General features: G+C 43.1%; 1 protein-coding gene across 6 annotated transcripts in view; it reads right to left on the bottom strand.

Moving 5' to 3' along the window:
• The window catches only part of PTPRM (protein tyrosine phosphatase receptor type M), a 900,933-nt gene that overhangs the window by 156,580 nt on the left and 725,808 nt on the right, over positions 1-18,545 (bottom strand). For all 6 annotated transcript variants that reach the window (XM_088469672.1, XM_088469673.1, XM_088469674.1 and 3 more), the window contains one exon: positions 2,623-2,710. In XM_088469672.1, coding sequence (XP_088325798.1) covers positions 2,623-2,710 — 88 coding nt within the window. The remainder of the gene's footprint in view (positions 1-2,622; positions 2,711-18,545) is intronic.

The following is an 18,545-nucleotide window of genomic DNA, read 5'->3' as shown; positions in this document are numbered from 1 at the left end:
TCCTTATTGCATCCTTCCTTTCCTTGGCCATAAGAGACAACCTAGTTCCAAATGCACCACAGGGCTTAATTAAGCTCTAGTACCAAAAAGTCAACAATGTCAGCAAATGTCATGCAACCTGCTGCTATACTGCAATTTATAGATTTATAGAGAAATCTGTATATCATTAGTGGTATATTGCAGAAGCATGGAACAGGTATTTCATCCTGGTGTTGTCTTTCATAGTCTTAGCCTCATGTATATTCAAGTTTGGGGTGCTTCCTGTTAACTGGGTATCGGTGTATACAGGGCCATAACTAGGGATGTGTGAGCACTGCTTTCGCCCAGGGTGCAGGGACCATGGGGCGGCACCATCTCTACCCCACTGCCCCTGCATCTTGCTAGTAGGGAGCTTGGGATGACACCCTGCAGCCAGTATCGTGTGCTGGTGGCCACGTCCCTTTAGTGTGACACCAGCGACTCAGGGGGCGGGACCGGCACAGTTAGGACACTGAGGGCCTGATTCAGAGTTGGGAATAGAGAGAGATCTCTCTCTCAACTGATCATCGTGGTGAAACCATGCTGCACTGCAGGTGGGGCAGATTTAAAATGTGCAGAGAGATTTAGATTTGGGAGGGATGTGTCCAAACTGACATCTAAATTGTAGAGTAATAATAAAGCTGTCCAGTATTTGTGGGCTACATGTAAAAGCACCCAGTATTTACCCTACATGCCAAAAAAAATTATGTATTTACAGTTACACCCCTTGCATTGCAATATGGTTTGTCCAGGTACACAGTTAAGTGCTATCTCTCTCTCTATTCCCAACTCTGAATCAGGCACTGAGTGCATATCATATAGCAAGGAGGGCATTGACCGCCATAATGCTGCTCATAAAAAAGTCTCTCTCTATGGGACATCTTCAATTAGGTGCGAAAAGTAGAAAACTTTTCGCCTGGTGAGGTTTTCACCGTCATCGCTGGTTTTCCATACGGAAAAATATCGCGCGCATCCCCGCTTATCTCCGTATTCAATTAGAAATCAGTAAAAATGGCACCCGGTGAATTCAAGCTAGCAAAAATTACTGTAAAAAATGGGGAAAACAGCCTGTACCCCCCAAAAAGCTGCACTAACATATGGGATCTCTATAGGGATGTACTAGTACCCCTAATAAAGCTAACCAGTTTTCTCAACTGCTTGCTATTAGCGTCTTTGCATAAATGGTAAAGAATGGCATTAAGCAATATTTTTTCATCAAAATAACTAGTCCCAGCAAATGTGGGCTACATGAAAATGGGTGCTAGCATATTTTAAAGTTGCTAAAGTGAAGTTTTAAAAACCGTTAAAAATCCACCTGCCGCAAGTACCTGCAATCTTGAAAACACCTGGGGCATACTTGGGGTTCCCCCTGGAGTCTATTTTGCTAATTTTTATATTTGTCCCCCAACTTTGGTCTTTTTCGCCCCCAAATTGAAAGTACTTTTTGGGGTGTTCGTAAGTATTTTTTTTTTACACAGTTTAGCTTTGGGGGTCTGTCACAAGGGTGAAGGGTGGTTTCCCCACCTTTGCACCCCAAAACTGCAATTCTGCACTTTTTCCCGCCTGGTTTCATAGACGAATCTTTTTCGCCTATGCCAATGCATTGACTTTCTGCACCGGCGAAAAGTCTTTGGAATTGAATACGGGGATAAGTTTTTGCCTGGTGAAATGACGTCACCGGGGAAACTTTTTCACCGAAAATGGCTTTTCGCACCTAATTGAATATGCCCCTATATCTGTATAACATATATGTAGATAGATAGATAGATAGATAGATAGATAGATAGATAGATAGATAGATAGCATAAAGAGTACAGTGTAAATAATCCATGACACCTCCCACAAAAAGAATAGGACCCTGCATTATCAGTGCAGCTATTTATAGATTTGTAGCAATGTATCACAACACTTACAGCGAGTCAGTACATGACATTTTATGGATACAATACTTTTGTATTGTATTTAAACCACAGTTAATAAGATTGTCACACTGATGTGACCCTTTTTTTTTAGCAATTTATTTATAGCTATCTACAGCTGTTCACTTTTTGTACAAAATCATTTTTATTCCTACAGAGAACATTATAAACGTAACAAAGGAAATTGATTCTGATGGGCGATTTTTTTTTCTCTCTATGGCTAGAAATTTTTAAATATATGTCTGCTCTTTGGGCTCAGATGATTTATTTAACAGGCGCAAAATTTGTAACCTTTTCTTCTGAACGATCCACGGATGTTTCACATTTGTAAAGGTTATAAATTTGCCTGTGTAATGAAATCTTTAATTTCAGGCTTAAATCTCTCCGAGACAAAAACCTGTAACCTAAGATAAATGGGTGCATAATTATCTGGTATTCACTAGTTTAATATGCAGCAAAATTTTCTAAATTTGTTCCACCCGGCTTTGCTCTGGGTCTTCAAGGGTTAATATATAAATTTAATTTGCAGGCTTCAACATTCATTAGGCAAACACAAAGTTGCTCAAGGGGGTTTAAATATAATTGTCTCCAAATGCATGATGGGAACCTTTCCTGGTCATTTTTATCAGAATAGTCACTGTAAGGGAATCATATGCATTGCTACTATCATACTGTCAACACTTACATGCGATGATATTCCCATATCTATTCTTCATTCTGTTCTCATCTTTCTTTGCTGACTCCCACGGTGCTGACTGTCCTTCAAAGAAGCTCTAGAAAAAAATTGACTAAATGTTATGCCACATAGAAAAAAAAAAGTATAATGTCCAAGGTTAGAAGCAAAATTGCAGCAATTACTTTTTAAGAGAATAAGACAAAAATGCCAGTTTGACTATAGTAACATAAATGATTGCCTTAGTTGTTCACAAGACGATTTCATTAGCTGGAGATCTAACCTAACAATCACGTCCGGTTCTTTTGCAGAATATGCAAAGTGGAATTTAAGTTGTCACTATAACATCTTGCTTCTCACAGCAATACTACCCATGCTTCCTCTTTAGATAAAGAACCAAGAATAAGGGGTTTATTTACTAAGCAGTGTTTGGAGACAGAGTGAAAAGTGATAAGAAAGTGATAAGGTGCCAGCCACTCAGCTCCCAACTGTCATATCACAGGCTGTGTTTGAAAAATGACAGATGGGAGCGGATTGGCTGCACCTTATTACTTTCCACTCCTAACACTGCTTAGTAAATAGACCCCCTAGTCTTGTATCCACAATGTAGGTTGTTTGGGAAATCTTTCTTAATTGTTTCCATATATCTGAAAGGCATCCAACTGTCATTTTTCAAACACAGCCTGTGAGATGACAGTTGGGAGCTGATTGGCTGGCACCTTATCACTTTCTTATTACTTTTCACTCTGTCTCCTGACACTGCTAAATAAATAGACCCCTAGGGCTTTGTTTAATAGCGTACATGAGACTATATTGCCTCGATCTTGGAGCAGAGCAAAGCCATGTATAATACTTAATTATTACATATAATACAGCCCTGCTAATAAAAAATGAAATGGAGCAGAGGTGGCAGAGGATGTTGGTGCACATCTAAGCCCCACCCCAAACCTCACAAAGGCTCACCCACTGGTTTATGGCTGCAGGGGAAGGGGTTGCGGGGACAAATAGAGGGACAAAAGTGGAAATAGGAAGTTCCTTCCGCCATGATTTGCTAGTAAACAGAGATAATATGAGAGAGAGAGACAGATTCTATATCCTTATCAGTAAAGTATATGATCAATAAAATACTTAATATCCTTACCCAGCACATATCTGTATGTGTGACATTGTCACTGATAATAAGAAATGATTTTTAGAACCTACTGGATAGTAGATCTCTGAAGATCATATAGACACCTGTACTTCATGCTCTAACTACAATGGATTGATCAATCTATTATTTTACTGGCTACCCAGCAATCTTAGATAACAAATTCTAATTAGCAGGTTTATATGTAGCTCTTAAGTACAACAAAATAACGTCTGGTGATTTATAAATCAACGACAATAAAATATAGATATAATAACTTATTGTTTTCAAGATGTGTATGTATGTGTTTATATACTAGGAAACCACCAGCATTTATTGTGGACACGTCTGGCCGGACAGGTCATCCCAGGGTAGAATGTTAGCCCATTACACGATGTTCACTTCTAATTTCTAACTTTGCTAAAATTGTAAGATTTATACTTTCTATGAAAACTTTTTAATTTGTGCCTTAACTAATTTACAAAATAATAGAACAGTTATAGTGCCGCATAATTCTTTCACGCTATGAAAATATATCTGTGTTAGCGAACATTTGAGTGCAGTAAACTAGAGTCTGTTTCTTTCCCAAGTAAGCAGACAAGAATTACAGTTTGCCCATGAAACTGGCAATGAGTTTGAATGCTTAATTATTCAAATGACATAAATACTATCTATATGAAAATAAAGGCTGTATTTATAATTAACAAAGGGTGCATTATAATTACATTCAAAATCATTTGCATAATTTAAGCTGCTACAAATTGATGAAAGGTTTTTCGTGTCCATTTAATGGCAAGTAATAAAATATAAACGGATTGAAGGGGTTATTTAGTTTAAAGCGATGAATATTTTTTCCCGAGATACTGTTTCACTGCTCATTATAATGTTAGAATGAAAATCAGATAAAAATAAATAAATAAAAATACAGAAAACAAACAAAGTAGCCTAGGTGCTGTCTGTGAAACTGACACATGAAAGGATGTAAAAAACGTTATACAGGAAATATTTATACAGGTAATAAAAACATTTTCTTCAGCGTTTAGACAAAATAGTTGGAAAGCAGCAGACTGGAAAACTGTTAAATGATACTGTAACTACAACCCACATATTTCTATGGAGAAGGGTACTGGCGGTGGGGTGGAATGATGGAGGAAGACATAACATGTAGCATTTCTATTGTATTACAGTATAGTTGTAGTTTGTTTTGTTTAATATGATATTATGTTTACTGGCTCTCTGCAATGAAGTTGCTAATGGCTCCTTTCTCAGTAACCATGCCCGATGACTCTATGCCCCAGTGGCTTCCTTTTGTACATGGTATTGTCCTGCCATGGCGTGCGCTCACAGTAGTTTTGTGACATCTGAAGAATTAGATCATATGTAGTAATGTTTATTATCATGGCTTACAGTCAAGACAGAAATAAATGGGATCCGGTCACAATCTTGACAGCCAGGATGCAGGCAATTAGAATTCTGGCGCTGGCATCCCGACGGTAAGTACTGATGTTAGGGGGAGGGTTAGGCACTAGGGGGTGGGTTAGGGTTAGGCACTAAGGGGGGAGGGGTAGGTTTAGGGTGCATTGAGGTGGAGGTTAGGTTTAGGCACCAGGGAGGGAGGAATATGGTTAGGGGTAGGGAGAAGTGTCGGTATCCTAACCCTGTCGGTATGCCGGCATCGGGATTCTAACCACGGGATCCCAGGCGCTGGCATCCTGTACCCAACCCAAATAAACAGTATTTGAGTACATACAGCAGGGCCGGATTAAGAGCCATATGGGCCTGGGGCTGAAAATATTAAAGGGCCTATACTGAGAAGGGAAGGAGCTGTGACCAAGGTTGCCAAATCCGTCCCTTTAATAAGCAACACATGAATTGCACGAGCTGAGACCTATTCTGAGTTGTGTGTATACAGAGTGCACATCTTCTCAGACATATCTCCTGCACCAAGCATGGGGAAGCCATAAGTGTGGTTACTAGTGATGATGGGTACTCTCTTGGCCAGAGGGCTTGGGGTGGTACTGTCACATACATGCATATGACTCAGAATATGGGTGGATATTTGCATAGAACTTCTAATCGCTGCAGGCATCCAAAATGATCTGGCCCAAAGTGTTCTTCATTGACTTTCACCTATATGCAATATTAGCAACCCAGAGGGATGATGAGAACTTTGATGGTTATCGAAGATGCTTCTTGTTATACAAGGGGCAGATTTGAGATGCCAACGGTTGCGGCATTAGCATATCTTCTCAATTCGGCTGTGCACAAAGATGCAGCGGCGACCAGATTTGCGTTTACCTCTGAATCAGGCCCAGTGTGAGATGCTCATTTTGTCTGGAAGGGCTTTTTCATGCTTACTTAAATTTCAGGGGAATGCACACACGCTGTGCATGTCTGATTTGATGTACACACACGCGCAAATGTAATGATCTCATTTCTATCAGTAGTCAGCTTTATTATCTTAAAACTGTTCGTTTGAGTCTGACCTTTAATCTTGTAAATGCATGATGCATTTCATTTTGAAGTACATCTTAACATTTTATGAATGCAAGCTTCTTGTGCAAGACATGGCATACATTTTGTAGCACTAACTAAAACAAATACATTTACCGCAATATAAATATGTAGCAGCCTCGTATGCACTTTATCATAAGATGCACAAGAACATACAAGTAATGCAGATAATCTGCATCTTAGTGACAGTAACTGCCATCTTTATGTGAAGTACTCTGGTTCTCGAGACACTTACATTTTAGTATCTTTTCAGGGTAGTCCCTGTATGACAAATAACTTAATCTTATGCAAGACCTGCGACTTTCCTTTATGGATTCTCATTTAGGATTCCACTACCTTGCTCCATCACACTTTAATGTCTTTCTTCATAAAGTGGCAAATGCAAATATAATGATAAAATGGTATGGCGTTACTGTAACCTTCAATAATTGGATTTATAACATAACTAACAAAACTCTATAGTGAATAGTTTAGTGACTCATGAATGGAATATTTTCATTTCAGAAGAGTCGTTTATTTCCGATTAAATTCTGGAAACTGTTTGATGTAAGAAAAACTCAAATTTAGGAAAGAATGAACAAAATATATTTTATTTATAAGTCTGTATAACAGATTTATGGACTGATAAACAAATGACTAAATCTGATAAGTATTATTATTGCGTTTACTTATAGAGCACCAATGTAATGTGTAGCATGGTACATTGAAGGAATCCTTATGCAAAGAAATAACATATAAATATTATTATCTTTATTTATACTCCCAAATCACTGCACATAGTGGAAGGAACATACAGAAAAATAACATAGTACATGGGTGAGCAGGCAGATCAGTAACTGACAAACTCACAACATATATAGGGGCTTATTCATAGAGGTGGAGGGTCCGGTTACACATACGTAAAGAGTAGTTTCCGCATGTTTTATGTAACAGGTCCATTCATCATTGGTGGCCTGGTGCAGCTCACCCTTATTTAACAAACTCCAGAAGCTGAAAGTTTTGAGATGTTGTTTGCAGGAATTGATGCCATTGTTAGTTGCAGAGGCCTCACTCCTTCCGATAGGAGGTCTCACTGCGTGCATACATGAACTCAGCTCATACATGCGCACTTAAACTTTCATCGTTACATATTAGTGGTGGAAGTGGCAGTGTTAATGCTGTTAGGAGCAGCTCTCTCTCAACCGGAGCAATACTGAATTTCTCCAGTATTTAGTATCCAACGCCAGGTTGGATCCAACGCATCATCAGGTGCAAATTGGGGCAGGATAATAAACAGGACCCATGTAAACATACAGAATTATAATCTGCAGATTACAGTTTTGATGGAATGTTTGAAAGCTGGGAGGCTAGGTAACAGTCTGATAGAGAGCATGGAAGAACATTCCAGAGTATAGGAGCAGCACTGGAGTAACCCTGTATAAGGCCATGGTAGTAGTTACTCAGGGGCGTGGAGAGGCAGAAGTCATTGGCAGAGCAAAGTGGGTGGGATTATGGGAATTTTCTGCCGTAATTGTTTTAATAAAAACAGGAAAACTATTTTATTTTAGTGATATGACTTTGCTTTTTGTATTATTTAAGTGGATAAAATAATATTTATTTTAACAGAGCAATTCATTTAGTTTCAAAGAGGAAAAGCTTAAAAAATTCTTATATATTCAATAAGAAATTATTTCTTTGCTAAAAGGACAAAAGTAATGTTACAATCACCTTGGCGTTTACAATGCATTGGGCTTTTCCTGGTACACACAGACCAGGAACACAAGGAAAGGCCCAGTGCATTTGTACACCCAGGGGCGCTACGAGGGGGGGGAGTGGGTACAAATACCCGGGCCTGGGCTTACTGGAGGGGCCCGGCGGGGGCCCGGGTCTGGCACAGCTCCCCCCTCTTACATCACAGCAGCCCAGCACACGCGTGACCCCAAATGTATAACAACTCTTGCAATCTTAGTTCCAGCACTTGCATGTCTTGTTTGGTCTTATCCAAACGGGATGTAGTTTGGAAGCCGACGGTCTAAATGCCGACCGCCAGCTTCCAGACTTTCTAATCCCGGCGTGGTACTAATGACAGGCGTCGGAAACCAAACAATGGAAGACCGAAGACCGGTATACCGAACGAAGGTAAGCTGGGCGTGGGCAGCTGGAGGGGAGGGTTAGGTTTAGGGCTCCCGGGGGGACTTAGGGTTAGGCACCCCCCCGGGAGGGTTAGTTTTAGGCTAGGGGAAGGGGGGGTTAGGTTTAGGCACTTGTGGGGGAGGTTAGGGTTAGGCACCCCTAAGGCAGGGTTCGGGTTAGGGGGTAGAATTAGGTTAGCGATACTTACCTTAGGGACGATCGTGATTTTCACCTTTGCCGGGCTGCCGCTGTCAGGATTTGAACCCCCGGCCTTGCGACCGGCGGTAATACCTACTACACCCATCCAAACAAGTTATGTAAGCCTTGATGTAGGCAAGGGCTTCACTAATTTCACTTCTCAGCTGCATAACCTGGAAAGCAAGGTGCCCCACTTGGTATGACTAGGACATTCTTGTGGGAGAGGCCGATCTAGCCCCAGGAAAGTCCTCATGTGCTGGTAGAGTGTGAGATTATAAAAAAAAGTAGTGCGAATTGGGTTTAGGCAAGCTGCCACACTGTTTTCCCACCTCTCTCTTATGCACATTCTTGTCCTTTCCCATTAGGGAGCAGTAAAATAGTGATATGCTGTTTCAAAAGGTACAACTAGCAATCAGGTTGATGAAAGCATTATAAAACCATGGTGACTCTCTGCATCAGAAACTGACCAGATGGCAGATAGACTTGTTTGGTGGCAGAAACAGGAAATGGGTTCAATATTATAGAATCAGCTGCATATACAGTAGTAGGAAGCTTTAATACTAGTATTGCCACACCAGGGCAGCAGAAGCAACAGAGCATCATCCAGGAACAAGCAACTCAGAATGATGAATGAACCCCGAAGCCTGGTCATGGACAGCCAGCGGCACAACAGTATAGTTGATAATTTTGGTTATAACAAGCGGAAGTGGGCTTGCTGTTCTTTTCATTTGCATTCTTTTTTTGCTTAGCTGTAGGTTGCCTGTTTTTGGGCTTGATTTTTTTTTTTTGCACAGCCGCGGTTTGTGCTTTTTTAGTGTATGTATTGCGCAAGCGGCTGCCATTTGCCGGGCAGAGGGAGTGCCCTTGGAAATGGAAGTGTGTGAGTGTGTGCCCCTGGAAGTGACTGAGGGAGGGGGGAAGGTTGTGTCTGGGGCATAGAGGGCAGTAGGCAGAGGATGGGGTAAAGTTGGAGGGGGCAGGCAAGAGGGAGAGGTAAAATTGATGAAGGAAATGAGGCAGGTACATGGGGGGGAGTTAAAACTACTGAGGCTGTTAAAGGGAAGGGATAATGGAATGAGACATGAAAGGAATGAGGGAGAGAAGAGGGGTGAGGGGAATGGAGGGGAGAAGTAGAGTCAGGTCAAGGAATGAGGAATGCAAAGAGAATGAGGTATGAAAAGAAGGAGGAGGTAAAAATATGGAGGCTGGTGTAGATGGAGGAAAGAAGCAATATAGGCAGATAATAAGAGTGGTGAGGAGAATGAGGCAGGAATGAGATGGGTAAAAAGGATGGGTAGGGGGGCAGGTAAAGAGGGGATGGGAGTTAAAATATTTAGTTTAGTGAAGAGGGGGAGTAAAGAAAGTTAAGCAGGTAGAGAGCGATGGACAAAGTGACCGCCCCTAAATTGGGCTTTTTGGGTGCTTTTTAGGATTTTAGGCTTGTTTTTCAATTTTCGGTTGCCTGTTTTACATTTCAGAGTTGGCAAAGCTGTACAGGAGAGTATGGAAACAGCAGGGGGAAACTAGTGCAGTGGTATCTCAGAGGTACAACATACAGTGTCACATGGACTTCAGCTCAGGAATGCAGCATGGAGGTCTGGTCAGGTGCAGCATGGCTCAGGGTGAATGACGTGCTTGGCTGTCTCTAATGGTGTACAAGCCACGGCCCCTTGAATGCTGAGATTTTCAAAGCACAATAGTATATAATATGTCATATCTGATGTTTGACCAATCAGGCATTCTCCCCAATATGTTGTGCATACTGTATGTTCCAAACGTGAGCGTGATCTCTGATAATGAGCTGTTAAACATCAGTCGGATCATCCGAACATATTATCATCTCCCAGTCATTGCAGAAGTGCCCCTACCATGTGGCGCAAGGAGTGGCGGGCTGGGCCGGGGGGCAGGGTGCCATGTGCCCCCGGGCAGCAGCATCATGCGGGCTGCGGACAGTCTGTGTAACTATAACACAGACTGCACTGCATGTGTAGCGCTGACCGGACGGAGTTCGGTCAGCGCTACACAAGTGACAAACACAAAGCCGCAGCTGTGTGTTTGTTTTCATCAGCAGCCAATGAGAGTCTGTCAGACTCTCACTGACTGCTGCTGCGCCCACTGCAGGAGCCGCTCCATCTTCCGGCTCCTGCAGTGGGCAATGGGAGAGGCGTCATGATGTCATGACGTCTCTTCCATAATGCAGAGCGGCCTGGCCCGGGAAGGACAGACGGAGGAGCAGATGGCGACGGCGGGAGCGGGGATTCAGGTAAGTGTTTTTTTTTTTATTATTATGTGTGTCTACTGGGGGAGGGGCGGGCGCTACAAGGGGGAAACCACTACTGGGGGCAATACAAGGGGGAGACCACTACTGGGGGCACTACAAGGGGGGGACTACTACTACTAGGGGCACTACAAGGGGGGCTACTACTACTAGGGGCACTACAAGGGGAGGGGACAACTACTAGGGGCACTACATAGGGGGGGGACTACCACTGGGGGTACTGCATCGAGGGACCACTGCTGGGGGCTCTATAAAAAGGGCAATACTGGGGTACTGCATAGGGGAGAGACTACAACTGGGGCCACTATTTAAGGGGCACTGCATAAGAGTTACCACTATTGGAGGCACTGCATGGGGGGTGGACTGCTAGTTGGGGCACTATATAAGGGGCTTACTACTGGGGGCACAAGGAGCACTGCACAGGGGGGACCACTACTGAAGGCACTGTATAAGGGGCACTGCATAGGGGGGATCACTACTGAGGGCACTACTGGAGGCCTGCATAAGGGGGTCCTCTCCTGGGGCACAGGGGGGCACTGCATATGGCCACCACAACGGGGCTGCCCCTAATCTTTATTTTTACTTTACATTAATCCCATATGGACCCGCCTCCTCCCTGGAACACTTGAGGGGGGGGGAGGCGCCGTAGCACGCATGTTCTTCGGGCACCCTGGCTACACGCTACTCCTCTGCCAGGGCCGCCTGCATGCATTTGCCCCCCAGGCTAAAAGTTGCCAACCAGCCCCTGGGGTAAATGGTTAAACTACTTGCAAATTGGATACTGAATCTTGAGTCAGCTTTAGCTTTGATACACAAATAAGCCTTATACCATGTTGCACAGTACTGGAGAGTAAATGGAACTTATATTTCCTTGGCTGTCGGGAAGTAAAATCAAGAAAATAAAGTTTAGCTAAAATTGAATACTCTCTAAAACCCTGACCTGTAATCTAAGAAAAAATGACATGTACTTTATTCTTTTTGCTGTCATGCAAAAATTGTTTAGAAAAAAACATTTGCCAATTTAGGGGATTCTGAGAAGGTGAACAATGATCAGTTACCTGTATAATAGCTGGTCCTTGAAATCTGCTAAAAGATCTAAGCTGTGGAAATATACCATTGCCAGGGTTGTTTAAAATAGTTGTGTGTAAATCATAAAAAATATCTGTTTATAAACTCTCGTTCTAAGGTACCATTATCTCATTTTGTATGTATACAGTCATATATACAGTACAAATATATTGTATGCCCCAAGTCTTAATGTGCAGGACATAGCTGCTAGTCCTTGGCTTAGGGATGGAACAAGTTTTGTCTCACAACATGTAATTTCACATGGTACATTACAGTATATGTTTCAAAAATGTTATAGCTAATAATATAACAATATACTGTATTCCCAAAGGCAATATCCCCATCGACTTGTGGTTAATAAGGCTCAGTGTGGAACCTGTACACTGGGCCAGCCAAAGACTGGACAGCACCCTGTGGGCCTTATTCAGAGACAGACGCTGCCGTATCCGCTCATACGTCTGTTAATATGATAACACTAGTATCAGCCCCTCCCCTGCGTCTGAATGTGCTCGGACTGAGATGCCCACTTTCTGCGTCTTTGCACGCTGTAATACCGCAGGTGATTCTTAAGACCCCACCATCGGCGCACCATCAACACTTGCACCAGCGATATGGCAGGTGAAGTTTTCACAGTCTGACTCTTGGCCTATGGCAGCAGCTGTGTGCTTGGGAAGGCAGCCGCTTTCACGGTCACACCCGCGACACTCCCATAACACGCTCATGAAACAGACTTCTACCCACCTCCCAGTCACCACTGAGGAACGCCCATCACTTTCTGCCCCATTTCTGATACCGTCTTTCCTGGTTGCAACAGAATCTATGAGCGTACGCTCTGTTTCACACCGTAGAAGACATTTTCGCACATGCGCACTGCAAAAAAAAATCGCTCAATGCAGATCACCGCCATTGTGAAGCAGAAGGCGGGGCACTCGGCGAGAATTGCGTCACTGCCCCCTCCTGCTGTGGGGATATTCTTGTAACCGCAGGGGGGCCAGAGGGGTCAGCGGTTGCCGGGAGGCTTGCCTGTCTTTCTGGGGGGCCGGGAGCGGCTCCTGATTTTCGGGAGGCTCTCGGCCGAATTGGGAGGGTAGGCAAGTATGAATATACCCAATAGCTGCTACAACAGAACACAGAAGAAAACAAAAATAAACTGATGATCAAATCCACTGTGGGAGGTATAAGGGTAGCAGCAGTGAGCCCATTACCCAGTAAAATGTGGTAAATGCTGCCCTGTAATTAACTAGCAAACCTTAAAAAAAAAAACCTACTCTTAACCCTAACCAATCCTAGTACCAGTCTAGGCCTACATGCCTCATTCAATACCCAACTCCTTCCTACAGGCTACAGCATATTCCTTATACAAGCATGTGCCCACTAAAACCAACATATAACATTTGATGTTTCAAAGCAAGCTATATCAAATGTGAAATAAAATTGCCCTGTCGTTTTAAAGGTAACCTAGACTTTATTGTAATCAGGACAGACAATATATATTATTGACAACTATAAATGCCAAAATCATTGGCAAATATAAAATGGCCAAAATGAACACTGCCAGAAAAAATCTATACGGCTAGATTTAATATATATACTGGCATCTATACTGTACACCATCATATTGCATCTGTGTCACAGGAATACAAACCAAGGTTTCAAGTGGCAAACAAACCTAATACCATGAATACATTCTCTCCCAAATTACCAGAAAATAGATTAATATGTACAACAACCAGAAGCTCTAAAAGTAGGCTGAGCAGAACATAAATCAGAAACATATTGAAAAAAACGGCAGGGCTGCACTGATTTAATTATACCTGACCTGATCCTTATGCAGTCCTGCTGGTGGCACTGATTAATTGACTCGGTCAGCTTATCTAAAACTCATCTGAAAAAGAGACACGGCATAATTGTTTATTCATGCTGCCTGACCAAAGTGAGGTTGCATGTACAGCAGTATAGGGTACACTGGCTTACAGGCATATCCATACAATAGCTATTATATTAGATGTATGTTTATATTTTAGGGAAACGTAAAGCACTACAGCAGGTGTATGAATATTCCCCAGGATGAGTCAGATGTGGACCTTCACATTATGGGCCTAATTCTGAGTCGCACGCTGTAGCGTCTATTGGTGGTCGCCCGTCTACGACTTTATTCCCACATGCGCAATAATTGCTCAACTACGTGAACATCAGAATTGCGTGCGACTCTGCGTGATACTCTGCTTTACAGACAATTCCATCATGTATTGCTGTACAGCCGGAAAGGGCATACTACAATACTGTATGTTAGACACATACCCCCTTGTTAGCATCCACCTTACCTGATCATAGAGCACTGTAAATTGGGTGCCACAGAAAACAGCGTTGTTATTTTGCGGTTGTAGTTAAGCAAAAATATTTTTTAACCTTTATAAATGGTGACTACCAATTATCTTGTTGCTTCCTTACATAAACTCCACATGCAACCTTACTTTTTACTGCACATGATTCATAGCTTCAAAGACTACATTTCTGAAATAAAGTATTTTCTGTCGTCAAGAGGAAAACACAACTTAAAATCAAATCAGAAAACTAGCTCTATGCCAAACAGAAAGTGTATCTTCTATTTCTGACCGATTTCCTTTCCAGCTGCCGCTCTCATCCTACCTTTATCTCTATCCTGCTACAATAGTGCACATAAGATCAAAAGACAGAGAGGAAAAGTAAATGATTTATTCTGTAAAAGCCCCAGGCTTAATTCATTAGCGCTTAGACATATCTCCTCAGATTCAGACCTACTCCCATAAAGAATGGTAATAGAACAGGTGTTTAAAGCTCACTTGTAATGAACTCTTTAATTACTGAGTTAAAAAAAACACAACTATTACTGAAGCAGGGAAAATATAGGAAAGGAAGCAATTTATCACTTGTCCAAAATACTGCTAAGTGGGGTTTGGAAATGTAGTTTGTTGAACCTTTTTCATTTTCACAAATTAATTTTATACGACTGTATTATAGATCTCGACTAATTTATTAATAACAGTACAGTAACTCATTCTTGCGCAGGACCGTAAGATACCCTAAAGTGAGCATACATCAGCAAAAGGACGAAAGGGGTTTCTGATTCCCCTTTACATCACAGCTAAAACCTGGGTTATTGCAGGGTTAACCCGGGTTGCTGCTAGGTGTAAAAGGGTCAAGGGTTGGATTCCCGGGTGGAGTGACCCGGCAACCCGGGTAGCTTTCAGGGCTTAATACGGGAACGACCCGTTCAACCCTGCAGTTTATACTGGTAAACCAGGTTGTCCGATTAGTGTCCAGTTTACATGGGGACTTGCGGGTTTCTCGGCGCTTGGAGATGATGTAATTTTCTCGGCGCTTGGAGATGATGTCATTTTTGAACTGTGTTCCAAATCTCAGGTCAGACCCAGGATTTAGGTGGAAAAGCAGTATGAGTCAGATCCATCTCTTTTCATGACAGCAAATAGTGATTGTTAGCATACAGTTCCTGCGCAGAAGTGTATTTACACATTTTTGCGTATCTCCAGAGATGGGCGTAATGCAGATGTTTATGCAATTAAGAGATTATCGGTAATCTGTGCATCCACATGAGTCGAACTGCACATGTGACAAGTTCCATTACCGTCATCGCTCACAGTGAGAATTTATTCGCAAAGTGATTGACAGACCGGGACCATTTGTGGGCGGCGGTGACTTTTCTAGGGGTGTGTCTCAGTCTACGACTCTGTATACAGAAAAAATTACTCCGGGGTCTCGGTTATAGTGGATATTCTGTGCGACCACAGGGTTACTCAGAAGTCCGATACCGAATGATCTGCGTACGATGCTGCATCCTGTGCATGTACAGTCGCTGCGGCTGAAATGCATGCACATGCCTCAAAGCTTTATAAATCCAGGCCCGGCATCACTCAGACATCTGGCATAGGTTTACCTTCCTGACACGTTTGACCTTGATTTTTCACCTTATTTGTATGTATTTCTGTGTATATGTAGTGCTGTGCACAATTCCAGATATGTACTGTACGCTAGTTGCCTAGTTTATGAACTTCACCTGTAGCAGGTTCAAAAGATACACCTCTAGCAGTGGCGTCACTAGGGGGGTGCGGGGGGTGCAGCCCGCACCGAGTGTCACCCTTCAAGGGGGTGACACCAAGAAGAGCAGCAGACACCCCATTCTGTGACACGTCCGTACGGCACACCCGCTTCCCCGGCACCACTGCACCCCTCCGACTACATGAGCTGGCCGCACGCCGCTGGTGACTGCTCCTGCACTCCGCCGGGGCTCAGCTGCTTCTCTCACGTGGCCAGCGTCTAGAGCCACACACAGGCATAGAGAATCTCTGTGCTTGTGTGTGGTTCTGGCCGCAGGCCGCAATGACGTCATCGCGCACACTGCACACCGGCTCCGCAGGTGGTTATGGGAGCCTGTGAGAGAAGAAGGAGGGACAACGACTTTGAGCACAGCAGCAGCCAACTAACAAGTGCGCAACCCACCCGCACCCAGACAACCCCAGTGCAGACCATGTTGTGATTAGAGGTAAATACTGCACAGGGGAGGGGGCACAGCATAAGGGGCATAACTGGGGCCATTGAATAATAGGCACTAATGGGGGCACAGCATAAGGAGCACTACTTGGGGCAATACTGGGGGCACTGCATAAGAGGCATTACTGGGGGCACTGTTTAAGGGCACTACTGGGGCACAGCTTAAGGGCAATTGCTGGGGCACTGCATAAGAGGCGCTACTGGGGGCACTGTATAAGGCGTACTACTGGGGGTACTGTATGACAGGCTATTGTATAAGGGGCATTACTGGGGCAGTGCATAAGGGGCATTACTGGGGCAGTGCATAAGGGGCACTACTGGGGGTACAGCATAAGGTGCTCCTTTAGAGGGGCATTGCATAATGGGCTCTTATACAGGGGGCATTGCATATTGGGCACAACTACAGGGGGCATTGCATAAAGGGGCACTACTACAGGTGGAACTGCATAATGGGCACAACTACAGGGGGCATTTCATAAGGGGCACTACTACTGGGGGCGTTGCATAAGGGGCACTATCACAGGGGGCACTGCAAAAGGGACACTACTACAGCGGTCATTGTATAAGGGGCATTGTGTATAAGGGGCACTACTGTGTGTCGCAATGTGAATAAGGGACACTACTATGTGGTGTAATGTGAATAAGATTATGCTGCTGTGTGAAGTAATTTGAATTGGGGATACTATGTGTGATTTCGGTAGGACAGACCCCACGTCCCTTACTGCGAGGTCGTGCCCTTTTTTTCGGGCTCGGTAGATAACAAAAGGTTTTTCGTTTTAAAATTAAAACTAGTTAGTTTTGTTAGGTGTTTATGTCACTACTATTGCCATTGCATTTAGTGATATTCAGGAATTATGATCTACAAGTACAACTAGTACAAAAACATTACTAAGGATTCAATGTGGTGTGATACAGGAGAAGGCCCATGGGGGGGAGGGGTGACACCATGAGTTACCACACCGGGTGACACCAACCCTAGTGACGCCTCTGACCTCTAGACAGGCGTATATGAACATACTTGCTAATCTGCATGAGCAGCATTTGTGACACTGTGCAATGTTCAGCTCTGACTACGTGAGAAACGTTTCAACTCTCTATCTGCAAAATATGCATCTGCTATCATGCCTATGTGTGCATTAACTCTCTGAGCATGTGCACGATTTTGGATGCCATGATCAGATGGATAATCTGCACCTCCATAGGCCTTATGCAATGTTTGATGGAGTGACCAAAGTGCGACCGGGGATGTGTCTTAATTCGCAAAGTGGAGGATTAGCGCCGCAGCCGGTGGGGGTCTGTGTATGAATCCCGTCGGCTGTGTCGTTAGCATAAAGACACAGTCACACTGTGGCAATACATATTATTTTAAAGTAAATTACTGCAGGTTCATCCACTGACCACAAGGGATCAATAAGTGAACAGCCAATCAGTGTGGTTGTCCCATGCACCAGTCAGAGGCAAGGGACTGGCTACTTGCATGTTGAACCCTGTCATGTTGTGGCTCTACTAGAAGTGCTCATTGCTCAATCTGGATTTTTCTTTTATAAGTATTCTTCAGGACAGAGGATTTTAAATGGATTAAGGAGGGTTAGGCTTCATTTGGATGAGTGTTTTGTTTTTTTTCAAATAAAATGTTACAATACGCAGTGTTTGTATTTTATTTTACAATCAATTTATTTGCTTCCATGATATGTTGATGCTTCTGGTTTCACAAGTACCAGCATTCTGAAGCATTAATGAGTGTAGGAACCTTGAGAAAGATGCTTTATGCATCGAAAGGCATCGTTGCAGTACCGGCGGGAGGCCTGCTTACCATTTCCTTTGCAGGATCCTGATAGATGTGGATGGTTTACCGGGGTTTTATCTATACCGTATGTTAGACCTGCTATGAACCTTATATCTTCTTGGATCTGATAGGAAGCAACCCTCACTGTTTTTATTGTACCATGGGTTTAATAAAGCATATTTTGGTGTTTATATATTACACTATGTGAGGTTTAACATTTGTATACTATGCACTCTGTAAGAGGAGACATACAACTGAGGAATAATTGGAGCGAGTACAAGTTACATTAATGTAAGAATGCA

The sequence above is a fragment of the Taudactylus pleione genome, unplaced genomic scaffold, assembly GCF_031769625.1.
Source record: "Taudactylus pleione unplaced genomic scaffold, aTauple2 ptg000093l, whole genome shotgun sequence".
NCBI lineage: Eukaryota > Metazoa > Chordata > Amphibia > Anura > Myobatrachidae > Taudactylus > Taudactylus pleione.
The sequence above is the reverse complement of the archived record's forward strand: the minus strand, read 5'-3'. Positions and strand labels throughout refer to the sequence as shown.